General features: G+C 49.6%; 9 protein-coding genes and 1 non-coding gene across 10 annotated transcripts; 3 read left to right on the plus strand and 7 right to left on the minus strand.

Moving 5' to 3' along the window:
• Positions 1 to 253: 253 nt before the first annotated feature.
• Positions 254 to 1,992, minus strand: ASPWEDRAFT_535765 (fungal specific transcription factor domain-containing protein). Its single transcript, XM_040837913.1, has 5 exons — positions 1,815 to 1,992; positions 1,253 to 1,745; positions 1,143 to 1,209; positions 963 to 1,101; positions 254 to 918 (listed from the first exon to the last, which is right to left on the minus strand). The coding sequence occupies exons 2-5, from the start codon at positions 1,666 to 1,668 to the stop codon at positions 674 to 676; spliced, it is 867 nt and encodes a 288-aa protein (XP_040689778.1). The 5' UTR covers positions 1,669 to 1,745; positions 1,815 to 1,992; the 3' UTR covers positions 254 to 673.
• ASPWEDRAFT_535770 (fungal specific transcription factor domain-containing protein) lies at positions 1,354 to 2,650 on the minus strand. The gene is made up of 4 exons (XM_040837914.1): positions 2,564 to 2,650; positions 2,348 to 2,502; positions 1,815 to 2,290; positions 1,354 to 1,745 (listed from the first exon to the last, which is right to left on the minus strand). Exons 2-4 carry the CDS (start codon positions 2,372 to 2,374, stop codon positions 1,649 to 1,651), a joined length of 600 nt encoding a protein of 199 aa, XP_040689779.1. The 5' UTR covers positions 2,375 to 2,502; positions 2,564 to 2,650; the 3' UTR covers positions 1,354 to 1,648.
• Positions 2,651 to 2,738: 88 nt separating this feature from the next.
• ASPWEDRAFT_134765 (uncharacterized protein) lies at positions 2,739 to 3,816 on the plus strand. Its single transcript, XM_040829324.1, has 2 exons — positions 2,739 to 2,840; positions 2,890 to 3,816. The coding sequence occupies exons 1-2, from the start codon at positions 2,783 to 2,785 to the stop codon at positions 3,522 to 3,524; spliced, it is 693 nt and encodes a 230-aa protein (XP_040689780.1). The 5' UTR covers positions 2,739 to 2,782; the 3' UTR covers positions 3,525 to 3,816.
• On the minus strand, positions 3,660 to 4,945 carry ASPWEDRAFT_51964 (uncharacterized protein; the record flags this gene model as incomplete). Its single annotated transcript, XM_040837680.1, has 3 exons — positions 3,660 to 4,354; positions 4,404 to 4,735; positions 4,788 to 4,945. The coding sequence occupies 3 exons, from the start codon at positions 4,943 to 4,945 to the stop codon at positions 3,660 to 3,662; spliced, it is 1,185 nt and encodes a 394-aa protein (XP_040689781.1).
• A 510-nt stretch (positions 4,946 to 5,455) lies between these two features.
• Positions 5,456 to 5,561, plus strand: ASPWEDRAFT_t126. Its single transcript has one exon. It is a non-coding gene; the product is annotated as a tRNA-Met (tRNA).
• A 107-nt stretch (positions 5,562 to 5,668) lies between these two features.
• ASPWEDRAFT_111958 (pyridoxal phosphate-dependent aminotransferase) lies at positions 5,669 to 6,784 on the minus strand (the record flags this gene model as incomplete). Its single annotated transcript, XM_040828286.1, has 1 exon — positions 5,669 to 6,784. The coding sequence occupies one exon, from the start codon at positions 6,782 to 6,784 to the stop codon at positions 5,669 to 5,671; it is 1,116 nt and encodes a 371-aa protein (XP_040689782.1).
• A 253-nt stretch (positions 6,785 to 7,037) lies between these two features.
• ASPWEDRAFT_172893 (putative MFS pantothenate transporter) lies at positions 7,038 to 8,496 on the minus strand (the record flags this gene model as incomplete). The annotated part of the gene is made up of 2 exons (XM_040830989.1): positions 7,038 to 7,877; positions 7,927 to 8,496. The coding sequence occupies 2 exons, from the start codon at positions 8,494 to 8,496 to the stop codon at positions 7,038 to 7,040; spliced, it is 1,410 nt and encodes a 469-aa protein (XP_040689783.1).
• Positions 8,497 to 8,764: 268 nt separating this feature from the next.
• On the plus strand, positions 8,765 to 10,408 carry ASPWEDRAFT_41339 (magnesium transporter CorA family protein). Its single transcript, XM_040835532.1, has 3 exons — positions 8,765 to 9,593; positions 9,640 to 10,262; positions 10,321 to 10,408. Exons 1-2 carry the CDS (start codon positions 8,992 to 8,994, stop codon positions 10,211 to 10,213), a joined length of 1,176 nt encoding a protein of 391 aa, XP_040689784.1. The 5' UTR covers positions 8,765 to 8,991; the 3' UTR covers positions 10,214 to 10,262; positions 10,321 to 10,408.
• Positions 10,177 to 11,524, minus strand: ASPWEDRAFT_184072 (carbon-nitrogen hydrolase family protein). The gene is made up of 4 exons (XM_040832012.1): positions 11,230 to 11,524; positions 10,993 to 11,170; positions 10,535 to 10,945; positions 10,177 to 10,485 (listed from the first exon to the last, which is right to left on the minus strand). Exons 1-4 carry the CDS (start codon positions 11,382 to 11,384, stop codon positions 10,273 to 10,275), a joined length of 957 nt encoding a protein of 318 aa, XP_040689785.1. The 5' UTR covers positions 11,385 to 11,524; the 3' UTR covers positions 10,177 to 10,272.
• A 179-nt stretch (positions 11,525 to 11,703) lies between these two features.
• Positions 11,704 to 13,918, minus strand: ASPWEDRAFT_41342 (uncharacterized protein). Its single transcript, XM_040835533.1, has one exon. The coding sequence runs from the start codon at positions 13,758 to 13,760 to the stop codon at positions 11,832 to 11,834; it is 1,929 nt and encodes a 642-aa protein (XP_040689786.1). The 5' UTR covers positions 13,761 to 13,918; the 3' UTR covers positions 11,704 to 11,831.
• Between the last annotated feature and the right edge of the window lie 114 nt (positions 13,919 to 14,032).

The following is a 14,032-nucleotide window of genomic DNA, read 5'->3' on the forward strand; positions in this document are numbered from 1 at the left end:
CGTATTCCAGTTGCTTTTTGGTAGGATGAAGTTTAGTATGTATTCCCAAGTGCCTACTGGTACTTCACCCAACTCACGGGAGGTAAACTTGATGAACCCCTTACTAGATCTATCGATAATCTATAATATTCAGTCAAAGGGACTCATTGCATGTGTTATGGTATTGTAGAATAGACCCATAACTAAATTCCTAGTTAATTTCTTCCCGAGAATGCTGGATATTAATACTACAGGCAGTTTACTGATCATGTAGGTAATAGCTAAGGAGGTGATTCAACTAACAATATAGGCAGTATGGTGCTGGTGGTGAGAATGAGTGGATACATCTTAAATAAGGGTTACTCCTCTTAAGAATATACATACACCCCAATTGACGCAACCAGGGTGCCGACAGAGCTGTACAGTAAGTCAATCCGTCACCCAACGTCGTCCACAAGTCCAAATAACCAAGACACAATGTAATACTATGAACAATTCATTGAACCATACATATCATCCTCAGATCCCACAATATCAAACCCCCTCCACATGCCCGAACTCCCATTCTTCACATCATCGCCTTCTTCCACATCTTGGCCAACACTCCACCTACAGAAGGACAGATATACTGACTATGGAATCAATTAAAAGCTTGTAATGCCATCAATGAACAATTATACTCCGCTAGAACAGCCTAACCTCCCACACCATCCGCCCACACCTGCAGCGAAGCACAAATATCAACGACCGGACATCGAAGATCATAAAACTCCAGCGGCAAAGCCGACTGCGAGACCGGTGTCCGATGCTCTGCAACAGCCGTCCGGATGACCGATTCACACATCTTGGCTAGTGGCCACCGGTGGCTGCAGATGTGTAGACTATACGCCAGGGAATGCAGATTGACCGAGACGTCTGCTTTGAGGCATTTTGTATGGACTGTATTATTAGCTTTGTCATGATACGATAGTGACAAGACATACCGATGCAAAAACGAGCAGCTACGAAGATAGGCAAGATTAAGCAGGGGCTGCAGGTGAGGAGGTCGCCTTCTTCCATTCGCCGGATTTTGGCGGCCATGTTTTCGCACGCGTAGATGCAGCGGTGGTTGGCGTATGGCCACTGGATAGTTAGATGGTACTGAGTAGATGGTGTTTACTTACTGGTTCAAGGTCAGCTTCAACGCCTGGTGGTAGCGAGGTCTGCGATTGTAGGAGTGTGATAACAGCCCTGCTATAGTTAGCTACGCCGTCGACAGTGTAAGAGAACCAACATATTGAGAACACAATTGGCCAACACAATAGACGGCTCCATCTCTGCGCGTGCACTCTGTGGATATTCGGCATTGATAAGCCGGAATACAGCCGCCACAAACTCCTCACGCCATATGGTGAGCTTCTCATCCAGACGTTGGGCAGCACTCTGCCATTCCAGGTCGCCGGTTACGCCACTCTTCCGCGGGGTCTGCAGGAATCGATGGACGGGTTCTAATTCCACCGTGCATAGGCTGATACACAGCGAGAAGCCGGATGAGTGGTTCGCATTGTGGAAGGGGACGTCTTCTCGGAATGGGTCTTGTAGAGCCCAAGCTGTATCGCTGCATGGGAGGTTGGCAGCGAATGGAGTGCAGACGGTGAATGGATTGTTGGCAGTTCCGAGTGCAAAGGTGCTATCGAGCATTTCTACCATCCAGTATGTGCGGAGATGCTCGTCGCGGTGGATCCTGGAGATATTTGATGTGGAAGTCACGGTCAGTTTTCCCGAGCCTAGTTGGTGGGACATTCTATACAGATCAGTTGCCATTATTGGTATAGATCAACAGGGCTAGGTCACACCTTTTACACATGGCAATGACGTTGCTGTACATGGTCCACGAGCCTTCGCCCCAGTATAGAATGGCTAGGATCAACAAAGCCTGGATGGAAGCAAGGTTCAAGGAAGGCATTGCTGCGAGAATTGCCTCTTGTCTCAGCTTTTCTGATTGCGATTGTCTCCATTCCAATGGCAATCCCGGGATGTCCCAGATGGTTACGGCTGTGATCGCCTTCTGGACAAGACTTGGCTCTGAAAAGGCACTAACAATAGATGTATGATGCATGATGGGAAACCAGGGATGGTATTTCTGAAGCCATACCGACTGCAGCTCATCCGATCCAGTAGGCATTGTATACACTGCATCAACCATCATACCCGGCTGAGTACTCGGTAATTCTGTGCCACGGTGCACCTCAGGCAGAATCAAGGGAGAATCATGACTTGCATGCTCGGATGGTTCATGCAATGCCTGTCCTTCTAGCGCGTTCATCCTCCTCTCCAATTGCCCTAGACAGTCAGCAACCAACACAACGCAGATTACTCTAAGACTCACCCAACCGTTTATCCAGCTCAGACACATACCCCGCCCTCAGTCCAGGCCGATACTCGCGCGCCTTGTACTGGCAGTCGAAGTTGTTTTTCACGCATAGTCCGCATTGTGGCCGGCGTCGATCGCAGGCTACTTTGCGGTGGCGGCATACGAGGCACCTACAGAGTAATCATTATTAGTTAGATCATTCCAATAACAGCCGGGATAGACAGCACATACGCCAGTTTTCGCTCGGAAGATGCCATGATGCATGATGCAGTGGGATGGAAGAGGTTTCGGGGCCGTGTCGAGGCCGTCAAAGTGCGGGGTGGGGTTCCCCGCTTGTCGGTGGATGGCTTCCGCTACTGTCTGGAGTATATTTATGAGTATTTATTGATATTTATTTGGATGTTTTCTGAGATATTTCATGTTCTTCAGCTACCATTGAATACAGCTATAATGACTGTTTTAATCAAGACTCCTGATCACGTCGATCGTCTGGCCCAAAAGGTCCAGAGTAAGTCAACCCCAAACAGCAAAGACCAAAGACCAAACTAACAATCCAGCCCTCTGCACGACCAAAGATGCCGGCTCCAGAATCCTCATCGGTATCTCTGGCATCCCCGGCTCAGGAAAATCTACCCTCGCAGCCTCAGTCACAGCACGCATAAACCAACTCCAACACAGCCCCAACTTCGCCGTCTGCCTCCCCATGGACGGATACCACCTATCCAGAGCCCAGCTGGCAGCCATGCCGGACCCGGAAACCGCCATTCACCGTCGAGGTGCAGCATTCACTTTTGATGCGGAGGCATTCCACCAGCTCGTTCAGTCACTGCGAGAGCCACTTTCTGCGTCTTCGCCAACCGTCTACGCGCCTAGCTTTGACCATTCACTGAAGGACCCCGTGGCAGATGACATTCCCATTCTGCCGACATCGAGGGTGGTGATCTTTGAGGGGCTGTATGTTAGTCTTGATCGGGAGCCGTGGAATTCCGCTGCTGCGCTCATGGATGAGTCGTGGTTTATTGATGTCGATCGTGAGATTGCAAGGGCGAGACTGGTGAAGCGCCATGTTGCGTCTGGGATTGTGGCGGATGAAGAGGCAGCTGAGCATCGCATATCCAGCACGGACTTTTTGAATGCGCATGATATTATGGAGAATAGATTGGTGGTGCAGGAGATTATACCGGGTAGTTAGATCGTATTCTAATTCATCCACAAGCGATTTGTCTATAGACGATGTTTTGCTGCAGTATGTCGGATAAACATGATCAATTGCCGTATATCCCCGGCTTTATTTCAATAGACTGACCTTCCCCTAATCACAACAGACTTAGGCTTTAGGCTTCACGGCATCTATCCAAGGCGTAGCAAGTAGCTCCATCGTACTCTTTCTATCTGCTGGGTCAATCTTCATTAGAGACTCCAAGAACATGACAAACTTGCGTCTATCCTCTTCATTTAAATCCTCCATAAAGGCCTCTGACTCTAGCCCAGGCCGGTCAAGAGGAGGCAGCTCTTTGATCCTCCCCTCATCATCAAAGTACTCTTTGACCATCTCTTGATCTCCTCTTTCCAAAAATGGCTTTGGAAATGGCCCAAAGAGATCTACAATCTCATGCAAATGGACTCTGATTTCATAATCACCACTTGATGGATTTACTCCACTAAACATGCGCACAGCACGGAATACTTCCAACAAGACAGCACCCAGATTCCAAAGATCAGTGGATGGACCCCATGGCCCTTTTATGAGGACTTCTGGTGATCGTAGAGCGACTGGCTGGATGAGCTCGGATAGATGGAAGCGTGTCCAACTAGCTACTCCCCAGTCACCCAATACAATGTCAAAGTCCAGAAAATCTGCTCCTTGGTGGAAGTAGTCATGTTTCAGTGGCTGACATTTGATAATAGATGGGTCAGTCGATGAATTGTAGGCTGCTAGATCAGGAGGATTGTTTGGTAGATATAGGTCTGAGATGACGGACTCGTTTTTAATCTTTACCATGATATTACTTGGCTTTATATCTACATATGTTAGCAGTAATCAAGCATTACCAAGATGGGAAATACCTACCAGTATGAACAACACCACAATCATGCGCATAATCCAAAGCTATCAGCAACTGAAACGTAAACCGCCTCATAACTGCGTTGGGAACCATATGGTGGCGAAACCACGTCCCAAAACTGCGTAGCGTCTCACCCATTACATCAAACACGAGGCAGACATGGCGTCCATTAGGGCCATCATGCTCGAATGAATCCAGCAATGTGGAAATGTAGCCATAGCCGAGATGAGAGGGATCTGCATCGCGGAGATGTTGGAGGATCTCGAGTTCGTAGATATCATTTGATCCTTTGTAGCATTCTGCGCCGAGGACTTTTAGGGCTTTGAATGCTTTGTTTCTGTTATATTAATATATAATATTGGTTGAGTTATGAATAGGGATAGACTTACTGAGTGTTTTGCGCCAGCCAGACGGTGGAATATCGACCATAGCCTAGTTTTCTTAATACTTCATATTTGCCATTATAAACCTCTCCAAAGTGCACAGGATGGAAACCGCCGTAATGATAGACGTCTCCTTCTTCCCGAATTATCCCATTCTTGTTCATGTTCGCTTGAACTGGAAATTTTGAATGATTGCGGGGCATTATCTGGGGCTCAATAAGACTACCAATTAATCGATGATTGAGATCATACGAATGTGCGATATCCTGCATAAATCAGGCCGAATAAGTCGCAGCCAAGAAAGCCAGTGCTAACTAAGCCATTGATCATCCTGCGATATACCCGAATAGGCAATCTTGCTCCGCTTTTATGGTTGCGTCCCCAAATTGGTCTAGGAAGGAGTTTGACGTTGACACCAGCTACTCCAACTTGGCGTTGAATGTTACTGTTGGAAACCCGTCGAATACTACGTTTTCCGATGAGGATAAGGATAGCTTGGGGATTGGCGTGGATATGCTCAGCGTGGTTGTGCCGTTGGTGGCTGCTGCTGCTATTTGCTGTAGGCACTTCATGTCTATATATGACCATGTCTGTGATGCTTATAGAGAGATAATATACGGAATGGCTGGCCAAAGTGGTATATCTTCCACTGGATGGGCTGACTGACAGCAGTTGCCTCTATGGTGTAGTTGGTTATCACGTGGGTCTCATATTTCTATGACATTTCTGTTCAACAGATTTGACATCCCGAGGTCTCCAGTTCGATCCTGGATGGGGGCAATCTTTTTTGTTTTTGTTTCTCTTTTTCTCCCGAATAGAACATTGATAATCTCCAAATGAAATTAGGAGTATACAGAAAGAGTTAAATCGAGTTCTATAATATGTAATCAGGTAGAGATATCCCGCAAAGCCAGCGAGATAGCCTCTAGACCCCCCTCCAACTCCTCCACCGTGGGCCATCCATAGCCAATCCGGAAAAACGTATCCGGGAGCTCAAACCAATGACCGCGACCAACATAGGTGCCATACTTGTACAGCAGACGATGATAGAATACGGCAAGCCCACCAGCTATCTCGACACCATCTTTAATGCGCGGAAAGCAGACCACCCCGCCCTCTGGCCGAACCCATTCCAGATAGTCATCCTTGTCTACCCACGCGGCGACGATATCGCGGCGCTGTCTCATCTCGCGTACAGTAGCAGTGAGAATCTCCTCCCTCCGTGACAGGACTTGCTCTGCGATCCACTCGTCGATCACACTCCCGCTAATACTAATCTGTTCCTTAGCGGCGAGGAAGGTCTCCTGCAGAGACGGATCCTTGTTGATCAGCCAGCCTAGCCGAATGCCAGGAATCCCGTGCGACTTGGACAGGGAGGAGACGCTGATGACATGGTCTCCAAGTGAGGCTGCGATGGGCAACCGTTGATCGTACGAGATATCAGCATATGTTTCGTCCACCAGCAGTAAGATATTTTTCTCCTTGGTCAGCACGACCAAGGCGTCTAGCGTTGCACGACTGATGACTGCGCCGGTGGGGTTGTGCGGTGTGGTGATACTGATCATCTTGGTATTGGGCTGGATAACCGACTCAATAGCAGCCAAGTCAATCTGGAACTGCGACTCCAAAGCCAAGTCAACAAAGGAAATGTCACAGCCGATTGCACGGGGTGTTTCGAGATTTGTTGCGTAATTTGGTCGCACCACTACCAAATGGTCTTTTCGACTGAGTTGAGAGCTAGCGATGATGAAAAGGGCACCGGCCGCGCCGGATGTGATGAGGACATCATCGCTGCTGAGGTTATCGTATCCCTCGATGATCAGCCTGCGTAGACTAGTGCTTCCTTTATGTTCGTTGTACAGCAGCTTCAGGTCGGGAACCTGCAGGCCAAGGGATCCAAGAGTCTGGTCGGCGATGGAACTTTCGGACAGGTTGTATTTGATCTTGTCGTAGCCGTATTCCTCGGGCGATTCGATTTCAATGGGCATGCGGTTGTATTCCATGGTTGCGAGGGATGAAGATATCAATATTCAGAAGAGAACAATGGGGAAATGGCTTGGTTAAATATTGTCTCCCCGCGCTTTACCCCACGTAATGACACCAAGTTCATTCTGATCTGAATTCTAAATCCCAATTTGGCTGAAGATGATCGTCGCGGGATATTGCCTATTTGGGACATATTGGCGACCAGGCCAATCAGGGCATTTCAGTATGGAGATACCATGGTGGACTTGAACTGGAAGTATTCACATTCATTCATTCAGGCTTATTCACAGCATGGCTCTCATCCTCTTCGATAGTAAGTCGCTCAGTTGGCATCTCCGTCTCCGCCCTCTCCTCCCTCACCGTCATATATACAACGCCTACCGTCCATATCACCAACGCAATGGAAGTCGCAATCATCGCCCACATCCCCCTTGTAAAGCGCGGCGCAAAGTCAGCCGAGTAGAACAGAATACTCCACCACGCATTGACTGCATTGCTGCCCACGTTCATACTGGCAATAACCACAGACCGCAAGCGAGCATCCTGCGAGCGCATTGCGTCATTGCACCACGCGAAAAACGTAGCCTGACAGGCGTATACTGCTCCTGCCCAGTAGTATGATGCGAAGACCGTGGCGGTTGATTCGAACCGGGTGAGGATTAGAACAGAAGTGACGACGCCGGTAATGCCGATGAAGTAACTGACGAGATATCGCTTCCCGCCAAGGATGTCGGTCAAAGTAGCCCAGAATAATGTTGCGACGATTCCCACGGCGGGAACTCCAGTTGGGTAGTTGTTAAGCTGGTCCACGGTATACTTGATGGTTGGATGGGCCTTCATATACAGTGCCAGTATTGAGTTTGAGGAAAAGGACTCTGTCTCTCCTGCTATTATCCACAGGATGACGAATCCCCACCAGTACCAGGTGGTAAAGACACGCTTGACAAAGGCTAGGTTCAAGGGAGCTCGATCCGCGTTGACACTGGGAAGACGCGTAACAGCCAGTGTGCGCTCTGATGCCGTGAGATACGGAGCTTTGGTGGTGGCTGGTGTATCAGGGAAGAGGAGCAGGCCATATATGGCAATTGGCAGAGTGATTAATCCGTCAATCTGTGGATCAGCATTTCAGCCTTTGATCATTTCTTTTTGATAGACTTACAATAAATAACCATCGCCAGCCTGACAGCCCCCTCGCCCCATCTAGCGACGAGTGAATGCCCGTCTGGATGAACCCCCCAAACATTGTCCCTGCCAGCCCAGAAGCAGTGAAAATGCCGCTTCGTTTGCCCAGTTCCCGTTCGGTGTACCAAGATCCCAGGATGTAATGCGTACCAGCGAAAGTGCTTGATTCAGCAATCCCCAGGAAGAAGCGGATAGCCATGATGTCCCGGGGATGGTTGACAGCAGCGGTTATCATCGTCAGAGCACCCCAGAAAAGCACCATGCCAGGGAAAAATAGCCGAGGCCGGATATAAGTCAGGGCCAGGTTGGAGGGGATCTGGCCGATGATATATCCGACCGTGAAGACGGTGTTGATGATGTTAAACTGGTTGCCATGGAAGGCCAGCTCCTCCTTCATCCCAGAGACATAGGCATTGGTGAGGTTGGAACGGTCGAGATAGTTGAAAAAATACGTGACACAACAAAAGGAGAGGATGAAAAAGTCGATTTTGAAGAGGAGCCTTTTTTCCTCGGGCGGATGGCTAGAGAAGTACCGCTTGATGTTCATGATGCATTTTTTTACTTAATTGAAGGCATCTTGTTTTAACGCTCAGTATGCCTTGAGGGAACCTTCAATTGAAGTCTTTTTGATTTACGCTCGTATCCCCTCCACCTAGCTCGGTTGGTCTTAGCCTCGGATATCTCCATCGTCTGGTGACTGATATTAGCAAACATTTTATAGTCAGCTGGTACTGTAAATATGATCAATTAACAGTAATATCTCTATCATGAGCATATCCTCAAGTACTATCTGCTACATTTATTAAAATACTGTGCGACGTGCAGTTGATGCCTTCAAGATCAGGCAAGAAACATCCGGCCAATCAGACTGCCGCACGATTATTCGTCTTGGCGTCTTGGCGCACCTGACCTCATTCAAAAAAATACGTCAACGTTTCTCACACAACCTCCACGATCAGGACGATGGGCGATGTTTCGATGCGATCTTGCGCGATTTTCATGTCCAGACACATGAGCACCCGCTGCTCTCTGCCACTTTACTATGGGGGTGGTGTCGCGGATCTCCCGTCCCTGGAGATCGTCCAGGGATAAATCGCCCGCCCCGCAAGTCACCGATGACGATGCAAACTCATTCAAAACAAACGAGAAGTCCGAGTTGAAGATACCCCCGCTCGAATACGATCACGATCCGACCCAGTTCAGCTTCTTCTCCTCCAACTTGGACTCCGCCCGGCGTGCATCCAGCATCAGCAGTTTGGAATCATCGCACCCGCCCTTCCGCGACCTACTCGAAACGGGCAACCATGAGGCCATGTGGTGGTTGGATGTCGTCTCGCCGTCGAAAGAGGATATCGAGGAACTCGCGAAAGCATTTTCGATTCACCCGTTGACAACAGAGGATATCAAAGATGGAGAGACGCGGGAGAAATTTGAACTGTTTGGGAATTATTACTTTCTGTCTCTCCGTCCTCCCCAGGAAACGGATCAGAAAACATCATACCTCAACATGTATGCGATTGTCTTCCGTCGGGGCATCCTGAGCTTCACGTTCGGGACTAGTCCTCACGTGGGAAATATCCAGAATCGAATGATGGAGCGCAATCAGATTGCCTTGACCAGTGACTGGATATGCTATGCTCTGATGTGAGTTCACCGAGGCCCATCCGGATCTGCAGTTCTGACAAGTTAGTGATGACATCGTCGATGGATTCGGACCGTTGATCGATCAAGTCGAGCAGAGTATTGAGAACATGGAGGATAACTTTTCCATTTCCCGACCGGACGATATTGGACTGGTCCTCCAGTGGATTTACCGCTGCCGCAAAGAAATTACCCGCATTCGACACATGCTGCATGATAAAATTGATGTGATCAAGTGTTTTGCTCGACACTGTGAGGTCCGCACCTCGACCGACTCCTCGGACGTGAATCTCTACCTGAGCGATATTCAAGATCACGTCTTGGCCATGATGGCCAACCTTGCCCATTCGGAACAGATGCTGTCGAGCTCGCAATCCAAGTGTCTCGGGCAGATTTCGATGGACTCAACACGCTCACGAAATGCGACCGTTGACACCCTCAGCAAACTCAGCGTTATCGCTAGTATTCTTGTCCCGATGCAGCTGATTACCTTCTTCTTTGCGATGAATGTACCCGTTCCTGGGGGTGAGCATGGAACACAATGGTGGTATGTGATATTGGGTGTGATCCTAGGCATCATCATGCTGTCTTTAACCTTTGCAAAATTCAAGCGATGGATATAATTTACATGAAGGGTCGTAAGTGTTCTCATTCGCTACGCTTGTAAGCCAAGTATGACAGCTCATTCGTGCACCATCTTTGCGGCCACGTTGTTAACCTTCAAACCCAGCAGGTCTGGTCTCGAATAATGCCCCACAGTATCAATCATGTGCTTTGCCAGATGAATAGCCGATAAATCAATAGTTGCCGTCAAAATTCCTTCTTCGTCCGCAGGCACACGCTCTGCCAGCGGCTGGCCATTAGGTCCGAAGATCATGGCAAAGCCACCTCCGCTCTGGACATCGTCAGCTTCGGTTCCATCTCATTCCAATGGAAATACTCACACCACTGATGAACCCCTTGTCCTGCAAGCCCAACAACTCATGCGAGTCCTCTTTGACAATCTGCGTTGAACACAACACAAACGTCTGCCCCTCCATCGCCACCATCTGACTGACTCGATAATTTGCTTCGGCTGTGGAACTGTACGACCATGGGAATTCCACGTCTTCCGGTGTCTCGGGGAACGCCGGCCACCCGGCAACATGGATCTGCACACCCTGGCTATACTCATAATACCGAAGGAGCGGCAGCATATTTTCCCAGCAGTTCAATGCTCCAATCTTGCCGACGGGAGAATCAACGACGCACTGCAGCGAATCCGCCTGGCCTTCACCCCAGAGCGCTCGCTCTACATGCGTGGGCTTGATTTTGCGACGGTTATGCACAATTTCACCCTCGGCATTAATGAACGCCTTCATCATCATCAGCAAGCGTCTCGAACAGATACGAACAAACCAACCTGCGCCATGTAAATACTCCCCCCATCCCTCTCACTATACCCCAACACCACGAAAACCGAAAACTCCTTACAAGCCCTCTGAATCCGCCTCATCTCCACCGACTCCCTTGGCAAAGACTCGGCAATGTACTTGGCAGCAAACTCGGACGACTCGAACGGGCTTTGCGACCAGATCGGCCTAGTTCTTATCAGACATCTTCCACATTACTCAAGGCGGCGTATAGCAAGGGAGATTACCACGGATAACCACCAACCCATACTTCAGGGAAGGCAAGAACCTCAACACCCTTTTCTGAGGCTTCTTTGATTAAATCAATGGTTTTGTTTACCGCGCGGCGGAGGTTGAGGTAGATTGGTTCGGCCTGGACGGCGCCGACGCAGATGGAAGACATGATGATATGGTGGTTTTGATGTTTGGATGTAGGTTGAGTTTTAGATCGTACAGATTCAAGGATGCATTTATAACTTCAATCATTAAATTGTTGCCTGATTGACCCCGCAGTGTGTTGGCAAGTTTTATATTGTATCCCCGCTGGCCTGCATTGTCAGACAGCCAAGCGATGCATTACCCTTGCTAGTTTGGTGGAACATGGAAATTCGACCAAGCAATGAGCTCTTAAGGCTGAACGGGCATATATAATGCAAGGGTAAAGGTGATTCGTAGATAAAGTCAGCGTGCATTGGCTGAGTCGAAGATCAAGATAGCAAACATTCTGGTTTGATGAGAAATCTTATTAAAGCCGTATAGTCAAAAGGTAGGTCTATATATCCAGTCTATATATATACACCGAAGACATGAAGATATCCAGCATCTATCGTCGATCAAGACTTCAAACAAATTAATATAACCTCGACCCAGTTCCCACCGGCTTCAAAATCCCCCTACTTCCCAAATCAGCCACAAACTCAGCCAGCATCTTGTCACATCCACGTGCAGCCTGCAGTCCAACGGTCACAGGAAGGTACTCCTTATGCAATGTGATGGTGCTGTTGTATGGCGATTCACCCAGAGGAACAACAACTTCAGGCGTACCGCCGAAGACAGCAATCATAGTGTCGTCGAAGCCCATCGGCGGAGCGTCAGGAGCAGGGAAGTATCGGTTCCGGTAGTCTGTTTTACCGGTAGACCAAGCCTGCACGAATACTCCCTCGGAGCATGAGTTGTTGTTGTGGCGCCCGTATCCGGATGTTTGCCACCAGTTGCGGAAGACAGTCATGTTGTGGATTGCCGCATCGTATGAGACATTGCCTCCGTTCGCCTGACCCCAATTCCAGCGGGCCAAGGGGTTGGGGTTGATGAATGGGCGTCGGCCGTCGTATTTGGCAGCATAGTCCGCGAAGAAAGACTTGGCAAGGTTGTTGTACTGGCCGACAGAGGTGAGGAACCCGTAGGTTGTGTTGAGCAAAGTGTTGATATCCTGCGAGTTGTGCGTCGTGCTCCAATGTTCTTTCACGTCGACAACCGTGCGATTGACGTCCAGGAATTTCTCGAGTTGCTGGACAAAGTTCTCCAGCACCTCATTCGCTTCCGGGGTAATCTCGTCATCCCAGGCAGTGCGAGACAGGTAGAGTTTCTGAGGCAGCGATGGATAACTGCGGTTGAAGTTTGGATACCAGGCTGCTGCGGCCTTGGACCATAACGCGGCATTTCGAGCAAAGATACCCGCGGTGTCCAACGCAGGTCCCAAGGGGAGGACGTGATCCAGCGACACAGCACCAGTCGATGGCCGGTTGCCATAAACGCCCTGCACTGCAGCAGGCCCTCGCATGGAGCCACCGGTGTCGCTGCCCACGGTCAGATCAAGCCAGTCGTAGGATGCAATAGCAGCTCCGGAACCAGAAGATGAACCGCTGGGCGATTGGTATCCATCACCGCGCGGGTTGAACGGGCAGTGGACATCGACCCAGTCTGCAGTGGGACTATCGCCGTTGGCGAATTGGACAGTGCCTGTTTTGCCGACGAAGACTGCGCCCAGGTCGAAGAGACGCTGAACGGAAGGAGCAGTGACGTTCTGTGTGTCGTATAGATAATAGTAGGCACGGTTGGCGCCACTAGTCTTAAGGCCTTTGACATGGTAGATGTCCTTGACGCCCAGACGCAGACCAGCGAGAGGCTGCTCAGCAGTTGGAGTGTAGTACAAACGGGAAGGCACAGCCACGTCTTTGGTCATGACATTTTCCGTCACTGCAGGAAGCGGAAAGTAGCCACCCTTTTCATCACTCATGCCGGCTTGGATGAAGCCAAGGTTGTCGTCGGGGTATAGGCGGTATGCCCTGTAGATCTCGCCAGTGCGGGCAGAGACGAAATAGGGACCGTTGGGAAGAGGGGTGGAGAGGGAAGCAGGAATCGCAGCGTTGGACGATGCGACCTGCGAATCCGGTGAAGCCAGAAGGAGTTTGTTGTCGGAGGTTTTGAGGGTCTCACGACACGACTGACTGTCGATGGTTGCTTTTTCAGACGATTGCAAATAGACGGTGTGAAGGAATGCCGATTGGAACACGTCATCTTGCCGCGTGAAGTTGGCAAGAGTGGCATCCAGATCGCTGCCCTGGACGTTGCCTGAAGTGTGAACGATGGTGATGGGGAAGATATCCATCTCCTCAACGAGGCTGTTCAGGATGCCATTGTCGATAGAGAGATTGGACACTGGAATGCCACTGAGGAAGTAGGAAATGCCATTCAAGGCAACGGTTTGGCCGTTGGCCACGGAGGTGGCCCTGACGACCGCCAGGAGGAGGAATAGGGCAACGAAGGTGAAGGATAACATTTTGAGTTATCGTTGAAGATTCCAACTCGATGCAGCGATCTGGATTGTTTATATACCCGTCAAAGCAGCCAAGATGGTCGGAGACAACCGGGGATGGGAGTTTCTTGGACGTATCGGGGTAAATGATAGACGTTGCTATTGAAAAAGTGCATCAGGAAACAGGAAAGACAGCCTTATCTCAAACGGTCGATGATCGTTTGCTAACACCCGGCAGGTGCCAGTGACACCCCGACTTCCCGATATGGTGTAGTTTGAAGCCATAACCATGCCTA

The sequence above is a fragment of the Aspergillus wentii genome (genome assembly GCF_001890725.1).
Source record: "Aspergillus wentii DTO 134E9 unplaced genomic scaffold ASPWEscaffold_4, whole genome shotgun sequence".
Lineage (NCBI taxonomy): Eukaryota > Fungi > Ascomycota > Eurotiomycetes > Eurotiales > Aspergillaceae > Aspergillus > Aspergillus wentii.

Excerpts from the sequence above, each read along its gene's own strand:
- ASPWEDRAFT_535765 (XM_040837913.1), bottom strand. The coding sequence starts at position 1,668 with ATGGTAGAAATGCTCGATAGCACCTTTGCACTCGGAACTGCCAACAAT. Across the intron at positions 1,210-1,252 it reads GCCAATTGTGTTCTCAATAT|GGCTGTTATCACACTCCTAC; the intron begins GTTGGTTCTCTT and ends TAACTATAGCAG. Across the intron at positions 919-962 it reads AGCTGCTCGTTTTTGCATCG|TCCATACAAAATGCCTCAAA; the intron begins GTATGTCTTGTC and ends CTAATAATACAG.
- ASPWEDRAFT_535770 (XM_040837914.1), bottom strand. The coding sequence starts at position 2,374 with ATGTGTCTGAGCTGGATAAACGGTTGG. Across the intron at positions 2,291-2,347 it reads TGAGCTGGATAAACGGTTGG|AGGAGGATGAACGCGCTAGA; the intron begins GTGAGTCTTAGA and ends GGGCAATTGGAG. Across the intron at positions 1,746-1,814 it reads GTCATTGCCATGTGTAAAAG|GCTCGGGAAAACTGACCGTG; the intron begins GTGTGACCTAGC and ends CCCACCAACTAG.
- ASPWEDRAFT_134765 (XM_040829324.1), top strand. The coding sequence starts at position 2,783 with ATGACTGTTTTAATCAAGACTCCTGATCACGTCGATCGTCTGGCCCAA. Across the intron at positions 2,841-2,889 it reads TCTGGCCCAAAAGGTCCAGA|CCCTCTGCACGACCAAAGAT; the intron begins GTAAGTCAACCC and ends CTAACAATCCAG.
- ASPWEDRAFT_41339 (XM_040835532.1), top strand. The coding sequence starts at position 8,992 with ATGGGGGTGGTGTCGCGGATCTCCCGTCCCTGGAGATCGTCCAGGGAT. Across the intron at positions 9,594-9,639 it reads TGGATATGCTATGCTCTGAT|TGATGACATCGTCGATGGAT; the intron begins GTGAGTTCACCG and ends CTGACAAGTTAG.
- ASPWEDRAFT_184072 (XM_040832012.1), bottom strand. The coding sequence starts at position 11,384 with ATGTCTTCCATCTGCGTCGGCGCCGTCCAGGCCGAACCAATCTACCTC. Across the intron at positions 11,171-11,229 it reads TGGGTTGGTGGTTATCCGTG|GCCGATCTGGTCGCAAAGCC; the intron begins GTAATCTCCCTT and ends GATAAGAACTAG. Across the intron at positions 10,946-10,992 it reads GGAGTATTTACATGGCGCAG|GCGTTCATTAATGCCGAGGG; the intron begins GTTGGTTTGTTC and ends ATGATGATGAAG.
- ASPWEDRAFT_41342 (XM_040835533.1), bottom strand. The coding sequence starts at position 13,760 with ATGTTATCCTTCACCTTCGTTGCCCTATTCCTCCTCCTGGCGGTCGTC.